The 18,871-nt window shown below is 51.1% G+C and overlaps 1 protein-coding gene across 1 annotated transcript in view; it reads left to right on the top strand.

Annotated features, from left to right (window-relative positions):
- Positions 1-523: 523 nt before the first annotated feature.
- SH3PXD2B (SH3 and PX domains 2B) overlaps positions 524-18,871 on the top strand; it is a 121,774-nt gene continuing 103,426 nt past the window's right edge. The window contains exon 1 of the mRNA XM_054488693.2: positions 524-791. Within this exon, the coding sequence (XP_054344668.1) occupies positions 717-791 (75 nt within the window). The 5' untranslated portion in view covers positions 524-716. The remainder of the gene's footprint in view (positions 792-18,871) is intronic.

The raw sequence follows: 18,871 nt of genomic DNA, 5'->3' as shown, positions 1-18,871 counted from the left end.
TTACATGCACTTAATCCCGGGCGCAGCACCGGCAGGCAGGCAGGCAGTACTACTGACACATGCTACAACAGGGATGAGCCTTGAGGACATTATGCCGAGTGAAATAAGCCAGACACAAAATGACAAACATGGTGCTTGTACTACTAGGCTCATGTTATAGACGAAAAGACCCAACCCAGAGAGGTTAAGCAACTTGCCGAGGGCACAGAGTGGAAAAGCGGCAAAGCCGGGATTCGAACCCGGCTGTCCGGCTCTCCAATCTGGCAGTGGATGGCGGCTGCCGGAGCGAGAGTGCTGGAATGAATCGACACGTCAATCAGTGAACGGGCGACAGGGTCAGTCCAGTCCCCTCCCCCGGCGCGGCAGCTCAGCACCGGGACAAAGGCCGGGCGGGGGCCAGACGTGGTCGGAGGGGTTCGCGCGCGGTGGGCGGGGGTCGGGGCCGGGCCCTTTAAGGGGGGCGGGCCGGCGGCGCGGGGGGCGGGCCGGGGGGCGGTGCGGGGGGCGGGCCGGGGGGGCGGGCGGCGGCGGCTGGGCCCGGCTGGAGTGCGCGCTGAGCGAAGGGCGGCGGCGGTGGCGGCTGCGGCTCGTGCTCGGCCCCGGCTGCGATCGCGCTCGGCTCCAGGTTCCCTGCCCGCGGCGGCGCGCCCCCCGCGCTCCCCGCACCCCGCGCCCCCCGCACCCGCGCTCGGCCCGCTGCGGGCGGAGAAGCGGCCATGCCGCCGCGGCGCAGCATCGTGGAGGTGAAGGTGCTGGACGTGCAGAAGCGGCGGGTGCCCAACAAGCATTATGTGAGTGCGGCGCGGCCCCCACGCCCCCTTGAGCCCGCGCCCCGTCGGGGGCGACCGAGGGCCCCCGGCTCGGAAAACTTCTGCCTCCAGCGCTTCCCGTCCCCTCCTCCGCTGCTCTCCCCTCGGCCCTGCGGCGGCGCTGCCCGGGTCCCTCCCGACTCCTCCTCCCTCCCCTCCCCTCCCCTCCCCGCTTTTGCCCCGTTCTCCCCCTCCATCCCTTCCTCCCGCCTCGCCCCCCTACTCGCCTCCCTGCGGCTCCTCTACCCCTTTGCGTCTCTTCCGTGTCCCCCCCACTCCCGTCCTGCTCATCTGTGGAAAAGTCTGGCCCCAGCCGGTGAGGGGTCTGAGACAGAAAGCGGGAGAGAGAGAAGCGCCTGTTCTCAGGCCGCCCGCCCTGCCCCTCCTTGTCCAGAGGCGCGCAGACCCGCAGTCCCCAGCCACAGGTAGCCCCTCTAGGGATCGCCGAGTTTGACTCCGTTCTTTGGCAAGAGCTGGCCTGGGCGATGGAGGAGATCTCTGGGAATGGATCATTTGAGTGGCTACACCTTTAAAGGGTTAAAAACATCCCCTGCCCCCTCTATCCAGTAACTTCTGTTTTAAAATGTACGAAAGTTTTCTCCTGGCATCTCCCTCTGGAACATGGGAATTTTGTTTGGAGCTGGCAAGGACTTGAGAAAATGGGACAGTAGCGTCCTTTTGCAGATAGGAAGGCTGAGGCTCAGAGGTTGCAGGTCCTGGAACATAGAGCTGCATTCGGGCTTCCCTCCCTCTAGCAGGGGTGCCTGGGGCTGACCGTGACCTGCAGGTGGAAAGTGGCTTCCGCAGCAACCTAGGGGACACGTCTGCAGATTCAGGAGGCCCTGGGACCACCTCGCAGATTCTAGGTGGAGATAAAGGGGATGTGGGGTGATGGGCCCACATGAGGCCTTGGGGAGGGCCTCATTATAGCAGGGAAGGGGGCTATAGTGTCTCTGGCGGTGAGAAGTGGGCAGTGGCGGAGCCTGGCTGCAGAGAAGTTAACCAGGAAGGGAAAAAGAGTAAGAGGGAGGGAAAAAATCCTAACAAAGAAGTATAGAACAATGAATAGAAAAGGGCGTTGGCTGGCTAAATTAAGCTCCTTGGCCTCCCTGGAAGTCGTCTTCAGATCTTTTTTTTTTTTGAGAACTAATTCTTACAAAGTAGATCTACGTGTCTTCCATGAATAGCCTATGAAATTCTGAAAGGAGATAGCCAGGAACCCACTCCGCGCTCTCCACAAGAAAGGGTGTGCTGTGTGAGTCTGTATTGTTATTGGCTGGGCAGCCAGTTATTCAGCCCTTAGCCAGGCGGTGGGAAGCTGTTTCCTGGACCTGTGGCATCTTTATATAGAGTGAAGTTTCCCTTGATTCCAGAACTGAGCTAAATTGTCTTTTCTTTTTCTTCCTTTTTTAATTTTTTGTTAACTGTTTTCAAATGCTGCCAAATCTTAGTTTCTTGTTTGAGCCTGTTAGCGTGTAAGTGAGTTTGCCTCTTTGGCATGGAGACAGTTTTCACCAACATGGCAACTGGAGGAAGTCTGGAATTCTCCATGCCACCTCCCACCAGGTCTGTGAGCTGGCAAAAACGAGAATAGATACCGCCACCGAGGCCCGGCCATCATCGTCCACGCGCCCTCTTCTGGCCTCTCCTATCACGCCCATATCAGGCAGAGGGCCTCAAGCCCATTTGACAGATGGGGAAACCAGGGCTCAGCAAAGTGAGGTCCCACACCTAAGGTGACAGGCAAGAGCCAAGCAGGGATGTAGATCCAGGCCCGCCGGACCCCAAAAGGACCACACCACTTCCCACATCCAGTACCCCCATAGTTTCTCTGAGCAAAGTCCTCTGAAAAACTGGGAAATCTCTCCTATCATTAGTGAAAACCTGGAAGCTTTTCATTCTCTGCTCTGTCAGCTCCATCCTTGCCAGTTTTTTGAAGGTTTTGCGCTTTGAGAACCATCTTTTGAAGCTTTCAGCCACTTTTTGGGGGGCCACTGAGACAAGTTTCTATGTCAAAATATAGATTGGGGTTCAGATCTTGGCCTCCCAGCTTGTAGCTGTGTCGCCTCAGCCTCAGTTTTTTCATCTGTGTAATGGGGATGGTGGTGTCCATTTCCTAGGGGTAGCGGCCACATGACAGGGAGGGGTGGAGTGCCCTAAAGCCTAGCTCCCTGCCTGCCTGTCCTGAGGTATCTTGTCACTGATTGGGAACATGCCGAAGTCACATGGTGGGGGGATTCATCAAGAACTTGTTTTTCTGCATGTGGCTTTAGTCACTCATATGATTCAAGGGGCCCTCTCCCTTCTAGCCCAGCCTTCTGGGTTCATCAGATGAGGAGGGGCAATGGGCTGAACTGAGCCTGAGTCATCCACAGGAACAGAGAACATTTACTGCCTTGATGGCAGGGGGGCCGAACCCAATGGAAACAGATCCCTGTGGTGGGCGACCACTGCTGTTTCCAAGCTCCACCCCAACCCCTCACACAATCTGCAAAGAGCAGGCATGAAGGCAGCTATTGGCGGGCCTGGACTTTGACTCCCATTTGGTATCCCTCTTTCTGAAGCCACCCTGGAGAGACGGCCTCAGCTGGGGAGTTGAACTTTTCTACTGTATGACCTCGGACTGGTTGGTTTGCCTCTCTGAGCTCTAGCTTCTGTGTAAATACTGCTACATCCCTCAAGGGCAGAGTTTCTCAAACTCAACACTTTTGACATTTGGGGCTGGATCATTCTTTGTTATAGGGCTGTCCTGTGGATTGTAGGATGTTTAGCAGCATCCCTGGCTTCTACCCAACTAGTCGTCCCCCTTCCCAATTGTGACACCCAAAAGGCCTCCAGGCATTGATTGCTGCATGTCCTCTGGGGGGCAGCACCACACACATCCCACCCCAGCCACTGCACTATAGAATATAAAGTCAGTTTTTGAGAGTCCTCTTCACTACACCCCCTAATTTCCCACTACCCCTCTCCCCATTTGCAGCCATCTCGGCCACCACCTGCTCGTCACTCACTTGCCTGTGAGGGACAGGGTCGCAAGTGCTTTAGATGTCATTGGAGAACTGCACCCGGAGTTCAGGGCTGCCCCCTCTGAAATGGTACCTTCTCCATGATCGGAATGGCGTCCTCTCCAGCCCCAGCCTCAGTCACCCGCAGGCAGAGACATCCATGGGCCCAGGGGCAGAGCCACAGGCCAGGTCTGGAGAATGCAGGTCCAGAAGCTCCGGGTGCCTCCTAGATCCCGAGAGGTTGATGACAATGAACCATGATATTGTTTGGAGAGCGTTTCCCTGGAGCCACCGCCCTCTGTTGGAAGCAGGGAGATGAAGATTTGGGGAGCTGTTGCCTTTCTCTGCCAGCATCTTTCCTGCACTAGAGCCCGAGGGCTTGGGGATGAATGGAGAGGGGCTTTTGAGGGTGACATCCTGGGAGACCCTCCCCAACTAGCTTGTTTTCAGCTTGAGGGGAGGAAGAAGAGCTCCAAGGTAGGATTTGTGGGTTTTATTTGGATCACCCCATTTCCCGCACTGGAGAGGGATGTACAGAAGCATTAGTGTCTCGGCAGCAGGGGCCTGGAGATGCTGGCTCACTCTGTCTCAAGATCTTTAAATGTTAAGAGGAGCAGGATGGTGGGACTATTTATGGCAGCAAGAATAATGGTGGTCAAAGTGTCCTCGGTAACCTGAGTGGGGCACTGGGTCCCTTTAAAATGGGTATATTTTCAATATAGTAATGCAATATTCTGCACATATATAGATACATAGAATAAAATAGCTATCTATATCTATATACCTTCCAAGTCTTCACATCTCTACATTTTGCCATATTTGTTTCAAAACTTTTTTATTTTTGTTTTTAAGAAATAAAGCATCGCAGATGCAAAGCCCCCTGTACGCCCTCCCCGATGCTGCCCCTCCCCCATAAAACCACTATCCTACATTTGATGTTGATCATTCCCATGCACTTATAAAAAATAGACTAATAGATAGGATATTTTCTTTAACAGCTTTCTTGAGGTATAATTTACATACCATAAAATTCACCCATTGTAAGAGTGCAATTCACTTATTTTTAAAGTAAATTTGCAGAGCTATGCAATCACCACAATCCAGTATTATAACATTTCCATCATCCCCAGAAAGATCCCCCACACCCATTTGCCATCAGTCCCCTTCCCACCGCAGCCCATAACGTTTTTCCCTTTTTAACATTCCCTAAAATCTTGTATTGTCGTGAATGTTTTAAAACTATAAATAAGCATTACACTTTTGAGATCTATGTCGATCCAGCTAGCTCCAGTTCGTTTTAACTGTCGTTTACTATGGCATTGATGAATATGCCCCTGTTTTTTCAAGCTCGTGCCGGGAACTGTTAGGATGTTTCCAGCAGTTGACTTTCTTACAGCTGCCTCCTTGCACAGGGACCCACAGTAGAATTGCTGGGTCTTGGGGTTTGTGCGTTTTCAACTTTGCATTTACATCCCCAGGGTTCCCTTTGCTCTCGTTGCTAACACTCCGTATCATCAGACTTTTCAGTCTTTGCCAATCCAATAGGTGCAAAAGTGGTGCTTGTTCACACCAGTGAGGTTGAGCAGCTTTTCATACCTTTATCGGCTATTTGAGTTTCCTCTTCTGTGAATTACCAGTTTTTATCCTTTGCCTCTTTTTCAATATATTGGGTTACTTGTCTTTTATTGATTGGTGGGATTTATTTATACATTTGGGATACTAATCCTTCAGGTAATTATATTAGTTTTCTGTTTTCCCCTGGAGGAGTCTGCAGATTCAGAGAGGTGGAGGCATGTGCCTGAGGTCACACAGCAAGGAGTGGCTGCGTGGGAATTGGGCTACATGCCCTTATGTCTGGGAGAAACATAGGGGGATCCTGTGATTCCACCACGGAGCTGACTGACCTTGGATGGGTCACTTAGGCTTCTGGACCCCAGTTTCCGTTTATATGAGATACTGGGGCCATCCCAGGCCCTTCTCTGATCTCACCATTTATTCAGCCCTGACTGAAGAAGTGCAAGCCACCACCAGCCCTTAGTCATTCTCACTCCAGGAAGCTCTGGGTAGATGGTGCCCCTGGAGTGATGGCTCTGCAGGCTCTGTGCTGCCAGCCCCGAAACCTCCCTCTTTGATTTGCCAGACTCCAGAAGCCTGGGGGTCACCGTGCTGAGCAGCTGAGTTTGGAAGAGTAGATTGCGCCTTTAGTAGGCATTACTGGCACTCTCAGTCCCTTAAGGGGCCTCCGGCAGGTGAGCCCAATGGTCTAGAACAAACCATGGATCTGCTGCCCAAATTAACTTCGTTCTCTTCTCCAGCCCCCAGTTTCCTCCCTCTCCTGCTATCCCTGGCACCCGTTTTGTGGGAACACAGAGGGCAGGGCAGCAAAGTTGAGTGGAAAGAACTCGGGTGTTAGAAATAAACATCTGGGTTTAAGTTCTGCATGGCCTTGGACAACTGGCTGAATGCCCCCCTTAGTTTTTACATTTGTAAAATAGGTGCAGTGACTTCCTTCTGAGACGATTGTGCAGGCTTTTGGTGATGTATGCACGGAATCTGTGCTCCAGCCCTGCTGCTGGGAAGAATAAAACTGCTAGCACATGTCTTTCCAACCCACCGTTACCTTCATGATGAAAAGACCTGGCTTTGAATTCTCTTCAAGCGCTCCTGAGCGGGGTGGCCTTGCACTATGTGAGGATCTGTAAAATGGGAATAGTCATAGTACCTAGCACACAATGCTGAGCCTCATGGGTATAAAAGGCACTCAATAAATCACTTGAACCTGGGAGGCGGAGGTTGCAGTGAGCCGAGATCATGCCACTTCACTCCAGCCTGGGTGACAAAGGGAGACTGTGTCGGCAAAAATAAGATAAAGGTACTCAATAAATGGTAGTCATGAAAAGTACTATTGATGATACTACTACTCATGATCTAAATTTCTGCACCGCTTTCCTGCCTGCTTTCCAGAAGGCACACTATGCAGTTTTCATGGTCTTTTCATTCAAGAGGCATTTTGGGGGATGCCTGCCCCAGGCTGGGCCCATGCTGCTGCTGGGATAGGCCCCCAGGAGCAAGGCAGAGCCGTTCCTACCTATTGCACAGGGGAGTTCTTGTCCTCTACTGTGTCTGTGTCACAAGAGGTAGGGCCCTCTTAAGGCCCCTTGGGTAGGTTTTTCTTTAATGACTATTGCTTTCTTTGGATTGGGAAAAAGTAGGTGCTTGTCACGCAGGCAAGCTATGTATGCCAAGTGAGTGGCAAGCAAAGGGCATTTCTGAATTGATGCTGTCTTTCTGGGATGCTCTGCTAGGGACCTGGTCAACTATGCTCCCCCATCCCATCCCCCACCCCATAGGTGCAATGCACCAGCCCCTCAGCTCACCTGGCCGGTCATCCTCAATGGGAGAAGCCCCAGCCTGCTCTGGTGCACTCTGTGCTGCTGCAGGTGTCTCAGGGTCAAAGGAGCTGGAGCAGTCATATCTTCAAATTATTTAAATGTCACTTTAGTTCAGACTTTGAATCAGTGCCATTCTGCACCTCTAGTGGGCTGAGAAAGTACCTCAGACAGCTTGGGTTCAAATCCCTGCTCTGCCACCTACCAACTGTGTGACCTCAGACAAGCCTCTGTGCCTCAGTTTCCTCATCTATAAAATGGGGATAAAAATAGTTCCAATTTCATAGGGCTAATATGAAAGTTAAAGGGGCCTAGCATCTAACTGAGGTTGGATAATGGTAAACTAGATTAGGCGTGTACAAACCTAGTATCATTTATGATCATAAAAGGTTGGTAACCACTTAAAAGTGCATCAGTAGAGATGCAAAGATAAAACGTGCTATATCCATGAGCTAGAATACCATCAAGATGGTAAAACTGTGTTCCATCTTCTATCCCAAGAATATTAAATAGCTAAAGCTGGTTTGCAAAATAGCATGCTCAGGCTGATTTTCACCTGATTACAAACGAAGGATGAAAATATGAGTCTGTGTAAGCTCAGAAATACAGCTGATAAAATGTCATTCCTTTTTTTTTCTGCTTGTCTGTGCTTTTCTGTTTTCCAAATGTTCTGCAATGAACACATATTCTTGTTTTTAGTAAAAATAAAAAAACAGCAAATACTCATTTTTAAAAAGAAGCTGTGTCAAGCTGGGGCAGCTCCAGCCAGATCCCCATATCCTGCCGCCCCATCCTGTCCCAAAGGATTCTCCTGTCCTCCTGAGGCAGGCACCAGCCTCAGAGGCTCTTTCCCCACTCCTGCCACAGAGGGAGGTCTCTGGATGTGGCTTTCCAGTCCGTGAGCTAGAGAAATAGAAAGCGATGAGTTTAAAATACCACGAGGGAAGGCCTGGGCAGATGCTTTCCTAGTTAAAATGCTCCTTGCTCAGCAAGTCCAGGCCCTTCCCCATCGTGCTTGCAGCCAAATAGGGTTGGGAAGAATTGTAGGCTCAAGTTCTGTAGATCCGTCATGGTCTGTACCCTAAGGTCACAGGGCACCAGAAACGTCATCCAGGTTAGAGGTGTGCCCTACAGCCCACTTCCCTGGGCGTTTCATGCATCCTCTTGCCTCCCACCGGAGGTGCAGGCGAAGTCGGCAAGCAGCCCAGTTATCACACTGCCAAACAAGGAAGGCTAGAGGGACTGTGCCATTCCCGCCATGACACTCATGTCCTGCTTGCAAATTGTGCATCCTTTTTTCCTCGGAGAAAGAGCTGTGGTAGCGGGAACGTCAGGGGAGCAGTCTTGCTTTGCATGACTCAGTTTTCCCCTTCCCCTTGGCGATGAAGCCAGCTGTGGGTCCTGCAGCTGCAGGAAAGGGAGCCGCTGCCCCCGGAGCAGCCTATTAGTCTGGTGGGTTCAACCAGGGAGTTGTGAGCACCCACATGTGGCCAAAAGAGAAGACAGGTTTATTGAGAAGGCTATGTGGCTTCTGCAGGCAGGGCCTGGGTTCTAATTTGGTTCTGTCATTCACTCATTGTTGGCCCTGAGCCTTCTCTGGCCTGTAGGGGGCTTTGTTGGGGAGATCCAGTGAGCTTTTATGCAGAATGCCTGAGGAGGGGTGCTGCTGGCCTGGGTAATGCCCAGAAGCCGAGGCTCTGCGGTCCCTATCCTAGAGCCCTTGTCGGGGGAGTCAGCTGGCCCCTGGGTGGAGCTGGCATCCTTTGCCCACTGATGTGACGTGGGAACCAACTGACATGACAGACTCAGGAGGCTCAGTGCCTCCAGCAGTGGGCCGGGGGCAGGGCTCGTGTGGCTGCCTGCTCCGGACTCTGCCTCTGCAGAAGCCTGTGGACCTGAGCTCCGCCACAAGCCATCGGCCTCTGCCCCATTCTCCAAACTGCAGGACTGTCTCCTCCCTTATTTTCTGGCCCAGATGCACACCTGCAGGCGGGCATGACTCTCAGCCCAGGGTCTTCTTCAGGTGGTAAAGGGAGGAGGGGCTGTGGGCAGAGTTCGCCTACCTGCTTCTGCAGCCGTGTCTCAGGCTTTCCCAGGGCTGAGGGTGGCCAGAGTTAGCACATGAAAATGCAGGATGCCCAGTTCAATTTCAGTTTCAAATAAACATGCAATATTTGGGACATATTTATGAGAAACAATTATTCGTTGTTTATCCGAAATTCAGATTTTACTGGGCATCCTATTCTTTATCTGGCAAAGCTGCCAGAGCTACCACTTTGGAAAAACAACAACCACCACCAAGAAGGCTTCATTATAAGGGCTGGGCATGGGAGTTCACGCCTGTAATCCCAGCATCTTGGGAGGCTGAGGTGAGAAGATCGCTTGAGCCCAGGAGGAGTTCAATACCAGCCTGGGGAACATAGTGAGACCTCATCTCTACTAAAAATCCACAAAATTAGCTGGGCGTGATGATTCTCACCTGCAATCCCAGCTACTTGAGAGGCTGAGGCAGGAAGATCGCTTGAGCCCAGGAGATGGAGGCTGCAGTGAGCCATGTTTGCGCCACTGCACTGCAGCCTGGGTGACATAGATGACATGTGAATAGACAAAGCAGGGATTGAGACCTCAAGAAGGTCAGTGTCCTGACAGGCAGACAGGTGCCCTGGGCTTCTGGGGGACCTGGTCCTGGGGAAGGCAGCACTGCAGAGGTGACCTGAGGCCAGTCACAAAGCATGGGGTGGATGCTGCCAAGTGGGCAAGGGTGAAGGAGTTACAGGTAGAGAGAACAGGAGGGCAAAGAAATGGAAACCCTGGGACATGGCGTGTTTGAAAAAGCAGAAGAGGTTTGAATAATGGAGATGAAGCTCTGTGGGTAGGTGGGGGCCAGAAGGACCTGGGGGCTCCTGGCTGACCCGAGAACCACAGGAGAGAAGGCATGGGTCCCCCTCAGGAAGGCCATAGCTCCAGTACAGCACACGAAGGCTGAGGCCAGGGCTCGGGGCCAGAGGCAGTCACTGGAGTAGCGGGAAGGAGCTGGTGCTCAGAAGCGCTTCCCCGGCTTGAGGGGTGAGAAGAGCCTTTCGTGGGTGAATCCAGGGAGCAGAGCACAGACAGACCCAGGAGCCCCTGTCCAAATGAGCCATGTGCAGACAGTGGAGATGGAGGGAGAGAGGGAAAGAGAGAGGGAAGGTTGTTAGAGGGGATTCTGCAAGCCAGTAGTAATCCTGAAATTCCAGGGCAATTAAATAACTCCAAATTTGTTTTGTTCTCAAGATTCAATGGTAATTTTTCATTATTAACAGTATAGAAGAGCTCTCATTTATCCAAGCACTCACTATGTGTCCAAGGCTTTTCATGCTTTATGTCTTTGAATCCACATAGCAGCTCTGTGAGATAAGGAGTATTAGTCAGGATTCTGGGATTGCATGTGACAGAAACAGACCTGGTTAACTTAAGCCAAACAGAATGTATTGGAAAGGTGGGGCTGTCAGAATCAGGAGGAAAGCTCAGCACCCAGTCTTGGAAAGAACGTGGGCAGCTGGAGCCATTCAGGGAGTGGGAACTCTAGTAGGTATTAGGACATCACCAGGCAGGCAGCTGATCCATCCATTTTCAGACCTGTTAGCCACTCAAGAGTCCAGTTCCAGGACAGACTCTGACTGGCCCAGCCAGATTACCTGACCCTATGGGGCAGGTGTGAGTGGGATATTAAGATCGACGGTCCCACTGAAATCACTGGTAGTGAGAGGGATAGTTGTGGAAGGAGATTCAGAGCACTGTTGCTGGGAGAAGGGGGCATGGAGCTTGGGCAGGTAAAAACAATACATGTCTGCTACGTGGATGCTGTTATTAGCCCATTTCACAAATGTGGAAACTGAGGCTTAGAAAGGTGAAGCAGTTTGCCAGGATCACTCTTGGCTCCCCTGCCTGTCACTGACTGGTAATAAGGGGATAGTCACTTTCCCAGCTCCCACCTCCGTCCTGAAGGGAAAAGTTGCCTTCAAGCACATAAGCATGGTATTTTCTGTTTTGCTTAATTAAGCAGAATCGCATGGCCCCCCGCCCGCTGTGCTGGCAAAGAAAGCTAGAACCCACGCGTTGGCGTCACCGTTTCCTCCTCCTCAGCCAAGGTGTGAATCAGCAGCCTGTGGCTTCAGGCCACTGTTGGCTTCCAGTCAGTTCCACAGATGTGGGTTTATTGTCTGCCCTGGGCCAGGTCTGGCCCAGAGCCAGAGAGAGGCTAAGATGACCAAGCACAGTCTTGTCCTCACAGAGGTCACCGTCTGTTCAGAATGCATCTCCATAGGATAAGGGCTGCGACAGGGCCTGGAGTACCCGCTCCTGCTGGAACAGAGAGGTGCACTGTCAGCTGGGTTCAAAAGCAAAGGGGTGTTCAGGGGCTGGGAAAGCCGACTAGCAGTGGGGTTCTTTACGTGGGTGGAATTCAGAGGGTCCTTGAACGTAGAAGGGGAAGAATTGCATCTTAATTTTCACTAACCTCCAACTGAAATTTAGCCTTGCTTTCTATGATGAATGAAGGCAGCAACTCGCGGTGATACTAGTAATACATGTGACTTTGTCACCAATAGCGATTCCCTGATATTTTCATCTTACTTGACAGTCGTTGCATGGACCCCTGGAGAGCATCTATACTCCTTAGTGTTTCCAAGTTATGGTGTCATTAGACCCACCACTAGGTTCTGTTATTTGTGGTTTTAATAAAAATGTACATATAGTGGGGGGAGCGGGGAGGGATAGCATTAGGAGATATACCTAATGCTAAATGACGAGTTAACGGGTGCAGCGCACCAGCATGGCACATGTATACATATGTAACTAACCTGCACATTGTGCACATGTACCCTAAAACTTAAAGTATAATAATAATTAAATAAATAAATAAAAATGTACATATAGTCATAATTTTGTTTTTTGAAACATTTTGATAACTATAATTCAGTATCATTAGTTTCATTTGGGATCTATGTGTTTTACTCATTTTAAATCATTCCGAGAAGGGGTCCGTGGGTTTCCTCAGATGCCAAAGAGATTCATGGCTCCAAGAAAAGATGAAAGACCCCTCTGGGTGGAAGAGGTGGAACTTGGGAGCCAGATGGCATGGGTTGGACCTGGCTCTGCCGTGTGTGACCTTGAGTCAGTGACTGAACCTCTCTGTGCTTCAGTTTCCTCTTCTACAAAATGAGGCACAAGAGTATCCACTGTGGAATATTCATGTAGAGGGTTTAGAGCCCTTCCTGGCATGTAGAAGTGCTGAATAAATTACCTGTTATTATTATCTTTACCATCATCATCATCATCATTTATCTGACTAGTGATGTGCATTTTTAGTAAGCAACCTCAAATGATGTGACACAGGCCATCTGGAATGACCACATATTAAGAAACAGACTCTAATTGAGGATGTACTCCTTAAAATTCGTAGCTGTTTTCTCCCAAAGATTTATATATTTGGATATTCAGCAGTATGGTAATTTAAACAATGTTCAAAGTAGCCTAAATGTTTATCATTGGAGTCATGATTAAATAAATGATATATATAGCCTTACAATGGACTATAAAGCCATCTTTAAAAGTGGTTTGTCCAAAGGATGTTTGATAAAATGGAGAAATGACCGCCATCTCATGCAAATGAAAAAAACCAAATCATATATATAGTGTGATCATAATTTTGAAAAATATTTCTATGCATAGGAAAAGGGTCTGAGAAGAAGCATGCCCAAAGCGTCATCTCTGATGGTGGAAACGTGGACAGTTTTTAAGACCTCCGACTCTGCAGTCAGCCTGTTTGATTCCTAGGTTGAACAAGTTACCCAGCCTCCTTGGGCCTTACCTTTCTCCACTGCAGAATGGAAATGATAGGATAGTGTGACCTCATAGGATTGCTAAGATAGAGCACATTCAACACATTCTAGACTCTTAAATGTTGTTAGTGATTACGGTAAATTGTCTACATTTTATTTACTATCCAAGTTTTCTCTATAGGAGAGAGGACAGTGTAGGATGGCATAAAGGTCCACACAGGGCTCAAATTGGGACAGGGGCAGGGATTAGTCTCTGGCAGATTAGGAGCCCAACAAGGGAGGGGTCCAGGAGTGGCCAAGGGTACCCACAGAATCTGGCCTTCAGAAACCACATGTGATTTCATGGAGGAATCCCTTCTCCTCCCCTATGACACCCCTAAAAGGTGGCTGTCCCCAGGGTCTGAGAGCATACTCCCTTTACATTCCTATCTAGTTCTCTTCTCCTTGTCCTGACCCCAAGCTCAGTGGGAAGGGAGGATGAGCCTGGATTCGGTTGGGGCATTGTCAAGAGAGTATCCTAGACCAACCTAGTTGGCCTGTTTCTGGGCAACCCTTCCGTTACCTTACCAGGGTACCCAGCTTTGATGTTGAGGCCCCAGTGGACCAATCCTATCATGACACGTACACATTGAGTTCATCATCGTCTAGGGTGTGAACCCCACCGTTTTGTGTTCAGGGCCTGGCCTAGAATATATGCCCAGCCCAAGTGTGTTTCTTGAACAAAGCCATTAACTGCTTGGACCCTCGCAGTCCCAAGGTCCCATGATTCTAAGGCAACAGCCACTGACGTCCTTGGTGCTGAGACAGAATCACATGTGATGACGCCCTGCTGGCCCCAGGCCGAGCAGTCAGTGTGTCATCGTGTTTAAGCTGCAGGCTTTGGAGGCAGCCAGGCCTGAGTACAAACTCTGGCTTTGTCACTTTCCAGTTATATGATTTGGGCCACGTTACTTAACCTCTCAGAACCTCAGTATCTTCTTCGTCTCTAAATGAGGGGGAAGGAGGGTCATCGCTGTGCCTGATACTGAAGTGAAGAGTACTAACTCTTAGTCTAGTTCGGTGGACACAGATGAGATCCTCTAGCCCCTGGGATGCTGTTAGGTTGAACCATATGAAATTGTCAATATTTAGCCTATAAAAATGGCAATTTCACTTGGTTCATCCTAATGTTGTAGGATTGACTTGGGCCTGTGGAGCCCACTCTGCTTACATGGAAGGGGGTTATAAGCCACCACTGTACCAGGGGTGTTACAGACACAATCCCATTTATACTTTACAGCAGCCCCCGAGAGACAGGTTCTTAGCACCCCCCTTTTACAGATGGGAAAACTGAGCCTCCTAACTAGCTTCTCTAGGACCCCCACTTAAGTATTGTAGTTGGGATTGAACCCAGGTCTGTCCAGTTCAGAATCTGTCGCTTCCACCATTGCTGTCTTGAGACTTGGTTTCCTTTTGCGTGTGGCATGGCCTTGCCTCACAGCTGGAAGAGCCCTGGACATTCTCTAGGACACCCCGGCCCAGGACCTGGTGGCTCCCTACTGAGATTCCCCTTGATGCAGCCAGTCGGAGCCCCAGTTTCTAGCCCTCAGTGGGAGCTCGGGTTTGAACTGTCTTGACTGCTGCAGTTTTCTGCTCTGACATTTTTGGCTATGGTTGTGGGGCTGAAAGGTGAGAGGATGACATGTGTCAATTCTCCTTCTGCACTTTGGGGGTGTTCTTCCTGAGCTCTCCTGCCCGCTTGTTAAATGCAAGTCCCGGCACCTAGACTCCTGATCCAGGCACAGCATCCCCAGGTCTCACCCTTGCCCACAGCCGCATGGAGGCAGGGCCAAAATGGCTGCTGGAGGCAGGAGGCCAGACCTGGGGGATGCGGGGTGGGGTGGCAGAAACCCAGGCAGGTGATTGTGTAGGAGGATGTGCAGGATTGCTACTTTGCCATCTCGACCGCGTGCTCCTTGAAGACAGCTTTGATGCTACTGCCTTGCGCATAGTGGGTGCTCTTGTTGGTGGCTCCATTCACTCTGGACAGCTCTGTCAACACGAGAGAGGCCCTCACTTGAAATCTTTCACCCAGGTCTGTTTCCATCATTGCCCGGGCTCCTCTGAGGCCTGGCAGCCTCGGAGATATCAACAAGCCCTAAGTGCTTGCCCTGGAGACTTTCCTAGAAAGCCAGCCTTCAGGTTGGTTCCGGCTGAGCCTGGGCTCCAGCTGCCAGCACCTCTGCTTGCCATTGGAAAGTTCCCCACGCTGCCTCGGGCCAGATGTGTGCGAGTAGCAGTGCGTGAGCTGGCAGCCAGAGGCCTGGGCTGGAGCTGCACGCCTGGAGCAGCGAGTGTTTCCACCAGCCCAGTGTCTCAGTCGGCAAGAGTGGAGGTGCCTGGCTTGGCCAGCCCTGGAAATAGTTCCTGCTGCCCATGCCGCTGGATAAGACTCCATCAGTTAGGGGAGCCCAGAGGGCAGGCAGGTGTGTGTGTGTGTGTGTGTGTGTGTGTGTGTGTGTGTGTGTGTACGTACACATACCTGGTTTTTACAGCTTGACATTCCTCTGTGTGTGTGTGTGTGTGTGTGTGTGTGTGTGTGTGTGTGTGTGTACGTACATATACCTGGTTTTTACAGCTTGACATTCCTGACTTTTCCTCTTAACATATCTCACTTTGCAAGATTTGAGTTGGCCCAAGGAAGATGGCTACTCAGTTGGTTGGAGCCTCCAGTGTCTAATCTCCGTAATGGGTTATTAGTGATGGCCCTGGAAGCTGTCTGTGACCAGATGGTGTGCCAAGCACCTGACATGCATTAGCGCCTTTAGCCCTCAGCCAACCCTATAAAGTAGGTACTGTTCTCTCCATTTTCCAGGTGTGAAGAAATGGAAGCTCAGAGCTGTGAGGTGATTTGCAAAGTCACAGCAGCATCAGGCTATAGAGGCAAGATTCATAGTCAGGTATTCCAAAGCCGATGCCTGTGTTTTTGGGTTTTGTTTTTTTGTTGTTTTTTTGTTTGTTTGTTTCTGTGGCGCAGGCTGGAGTACAGTGGCGTGATCTTGGCTCACTGCAGCCTCCACCTTCAGGGTTCAAGCGATTCTTCTGCTTCAGCCTCCTGAGTATCTGGGACTACAGACGCGCGCCACCACAGTCTGGCTAATTTTTGTATTTTTAGTAGACCAGGTTTCACCACATTCGTCAGGCTGGTCTCGAACTCCCGACCTCAGGTGATCTGCACGCCTCGGCCTCCCAAAGTGCTGGGATTACAGGCATGAACCACCACGCCCTGCCATCTTTTTTTTTTTTTTTAATGACATTAAAGCGTGATTGTTATTTTTAATTTTTTACTTTACGTGGATGCTGTAAAATTCCCTTTTGTGGTGTAACGCAGTAAAATTTTGTTTTTTTGTTGTAGCATGTTATGATGTGCAGATTCCTGTAACCTCCACTACAGAACAATTCCAACACCTCAAAGAATTCCCTCAGCTTTCCTGTTTCTGAAATGCAATGGGATGAGGCATTCCCCCTGGAGTTTAAATTGCTCCTGGGTATTCTGTCTTTCGCCATTACCTCTTCAGAGAAACCCTGGGGTGGAATGTGGACTTCCCTTTTTGGGTTGGGTCCCATGCCTGCATTCCCTCTGTGACAAAGCCAGCTCTGTTTCTGGTACCCTTGGCAATAGAGCTGTTCATTCAGCTATTTCACGGGCATTGTTACTCTCTCTGGACACAGAGCCTTGAGTGAGGTCACCTTGGTTTTTGACTGTGTGGCCCTGTTTCGGCTTTTTGTCTCTTTTACCAGACATTTCCTGAGAGCTCATTGTCGCCAGGCACTGGGGGGACCATGGTGAATAAGACAAACCCGGCCCTGCCCCTGAGGGCCCCCAGGGCAGTGGGAGTGCAGTAATGCAAACAGATCAGCACCCCTAGAGGAACAGGCTCTGAGAGAGGGTGGCCCTAGCCCTGTGGGAACTCAGAGAATGGGAGCTAGACTGAGACTTGGGGTGTCCAGGAAGGCTTCCAAGGAAAGGCAACTTCTAGGCTGATGCTGGAGAAATGAAGAGGAGCTGAGCAGGGCAGGGAGAGGAAATGTTCCCGCCAGAGGCAGTGGCAGGCATTGAGTCCTGGAGGCAGGAGAAAGCCAGCCAGGCTGGAGCAGAGGAGGGGCAGACTGCAGAGACCCCTAAGCCCCATGTTGTGCCTGTGTGGTGTGTTTTCTTTCTCGATTGAGGCCCTTCAAGCAGAGCTTGGTGCACAGTAGGTCTCTGTGTATATGCCGAATGAATGAATGAATGAGCTGAAGAGTTTGAGGCAGGGGGAAAGAGATCAGATTCCCACTTTGGAGGCTACTCCTCTCCCCCTACTCCTGCCCCCATTTCCCTATTTGGCACACCCCTGCACACAGGGATAAGCAGAGCCCTCAGCTCAACCAGCCACCTGAGCCTTCACTGCATGCCCTGTGGACAGAGTGCAGTAGGAACACAGCCCTAAGCATCTCATCTGACGCAAGACACCACAAGCACTTGTATTTGGGCCCTAATCCAAGTATTCACTTAATTGAAAAAATTGGGGAAAAAATATTGGCAGCCTGCCACCTCCAGTGTGTCACTTGCTGCAGAGCCTGAGCTTGGTGATTCCTGGCGCTGACGTGGGGACCGGAAAGCTCTGGCCTGGGGCCAGGAGACCCAAGGCCTTGGGATGCTGGGAGAAGAAAGTGAAGAGGCTTTGGAGGCTGGCAGGGCTGGGGTTGGATCTCACGTCACCCACTTCCCAGCCTCTCGACCTCAGACGCAGCATGGCTCTGTGCCTCGGTTTCCTCCTCTCCCCCTTCAGCACTTCTGGTGGTGATGCTGCCCTGGGGTGTTGGGAAATCAAACAAACTTTGGGTGCTGCAGTTCCAAAAAGAGGTTGGAGGTGCTGACCTATATAGGCCAGATGTTGGATACAAAGCTGGGGACAGTCAACAGATCAGAACCAAAGGGAACCCAGGGTCTCCACGAAGAGTGGCAGAGTCAGGTTTCCCATTAGTCAAGCCCGTGGAGCTCCATCTGACCGCCCTGCCCTCTCCTTTCTCTCCATCTCTCCCTTGCCCTTGTTTCTTTCCCTTCCCCGGCACCCACGAGGACCATACTTAGCCACCTTGGCCCTGTGTGACCAAGACAGCATATTCCCAGAGCAAGCCATCTGCAACCCAGCCAGTGGCTAACTCCCGAGCTCTTCCCAGTATCTGCCACCTGGGAACTCAGCCAGTGTGGGAGCTTGATGGAGGGAATCCAACCCCCCTCTTACAGCTGCCTTCTGAAACTGGGGTCTGTGGATTCCTAGGGACCCTCGGACATAGTCCTGAACCCTTCTCTGCAGGAAATGAATTCACCTGGATCTTGAAGCCAGCACTACTCCTCGAGCCCAGGGCTGCATGTGCTTTGGCATTTAAGCTTGCTCTGGCTGCAGAGCAGGACGGCTTTAGCAATCACAGCCTAATGACCTGCTGCATAAGCTGTGTGGCCTGTGAGCGGAAGCCCTAGCCCCTCCGTGCACTGCGTGAGAGACAGCATATTTGCTCCCTTCATCTCCACAGGCTTCTACTGTTTCATAGGTATGAGAAACAGCAGTCTGGAGCAGAGGGCCCGCATTATCAGTACCTCCCGATGGTAGCCCTGGCTTCTGGTTCCACCTTTCCTCCCTGCTGGCTATAGGGCCTTGGGCAAGTCCCTTTCCCCTCTGGCCTCATATCCCTAACTATAGAACAAAGGATAGTCTAGAAGAGGGTTTTCAAATGTTTTAAAGGCCTGGAACCCTTTGTTGTCTGCCTGAAGCAGGCAGAATAGGGCTGTGGCCAGTGAAGGAGCCCAGGCCCTGTGTAGAGGC

This window comes from Pongo pygmaeus, chromosome 4 (assembly GCF_028885625.2).
Source record: "Pongo pygmaeus isolate AG05252 chromosome 4, NHGRI_mPonPyg2-v2.0_pri, whole genome shotgun sequence".
NCBI classification, from domain to species: Eukaryota; Metazoa; Chordata; class Mammalia; order Primates; family Hominidae; genus Pongo; species Pongo pygmaeus.
Note: the sequence above shows the minus strand (reverse complement) of the source record. Positions and strands in the feature narration are given on the sequence as shown.